The following is a 1,150-nucleotide window of genomic DNA, read 5'->3' as shown; positions in this document are numbered from 1 at the left end:
TATATATGTACTACTTCTCTAATACATCAATTAAACACCTACATAACATATAATCCTTTTTAAGAATCTCAATAAGAACATACAAAACTACCCTACGATATATATATACTAATCACTATACCTATCTAATAAAACAATTAAACACCTGCATATAAAGCTTTTCAGCTAAGATTCCACGGGTTTTTGCAGAATGTTTGGAATACAAGCAGCAGCTAAGTGACATCACCCTACTTTTAAAACCAATAATATTTCGGCATACATAAAACACCTTACACGCCATATACACCGGTGCCGCATGGTCATGGGACTTCACGAACCAATAAGATTTCAGCAGGAACCACAGAGCTTCATACTGTTCGCACCGGTATCGCATGTTCACCGGAATTCACAAACCAATAAGTTGCTTGTCCGCTTGGGAATAAGACGATAAACGCAAACGAGAGGGCGCCACCTATCACGATACGATGAAGGAATTCTCTCCCTACTATCATAGGGTGAGGGGTTCCTCTCTCTACCATCATAGGGTGAGGGGTTCCTCTCTCTACTATTATAGGGTGAAGGGTTCCTCTCTCTACCATCACAGGGTGAGGGTGTTCTCTCCCTACTATTATAGGGTGAGGGTGTTGGGCACCTCAGTACTAGAGCTCCCATACGCGGGAGCGCTACCGAAGCTTGCGCTCAGCATGGACGTCTCGTCGCGAAGCAGCGAGTCGGCAAGAATGCGGACGGGCGTCGCACGCTTCCGTGCGCACGGACACTGCAGGTGGCGCCAGCTGCGCCAGCCGCTGTAGACGAGCACGTTGAGAAACGCCTGTAGCGGGTTGAGAATCGCCTGAAACAGCCGCAAGGGGGCAGCACCGTGAGCCGTCGTCCGTTATTCATTCGCCTGTCGTTTATATGTTCGTTTGTTTTTTCGTGCCGTCTGTCATTTGTTCTCTCTAGGCGTCATTAGATTAATTTAAATTATAACTTAATATAGATTTCCTTTTAAAATTTGATGTTTATTTCCTAGCACGAGTAAACCTTAACATTTTTCTTCTCATTCTGCTATAGCTTACATTTAATTATGCTTATCTTGAATTAATACCTACACATATATATATATATATACATATATATATATTTATATAAATATATATATATATATGTG

The 1,150-nt window shown here is 42.2% G+C and overlaps 1 protein-coding gene across 1 annotated transcript in view; it reads right to left on the bottom strand.

Moving 5' to 3' along the window:
• Nucleotides 1-6: 6 nt before the first annotated feature.
• Nucleotides 7-1,150, bottom strand: part of LOC106816177 (G-protein coupled receptor 143-like) — a 20,700-nt gene continuing 19,556 nt past the window's right edge. Inside the window, exon 10 of the mRNA XM_014820735.1 lies at nucleotides 7-832. Within this exon, the coding sequence (XP_014676221.1) occupies nucleotides 608-832 (225 nt within the window). The 3' untranslated portion in view covers nucleotides 7-607. The remainder of the gene's footprint in view (nucleotides 833-1,150) is intronic.

The sequence above is a fragment of the Priapulus caudatus genome, unplaced genomic scaffold, assembly GCF_000485595.1.
Source record: "Priapulus caudatus unplaced genomic scaffold, Priapulus_caudatus-5.0.1 Scaffold1304, whole genome shotgun sequence".
Taxonomy (NCBI): Eukaryota; Metazoa; Priapulida; class Priapulimorpha; order Priapulimorphida; family Priapulidae; genus Priapulus; species Priapulus caudatus.
Note: the sequence above shows the minus strand (reverse complement) of the source record. Positions and strands in the feature narration are given on the sequence as shown.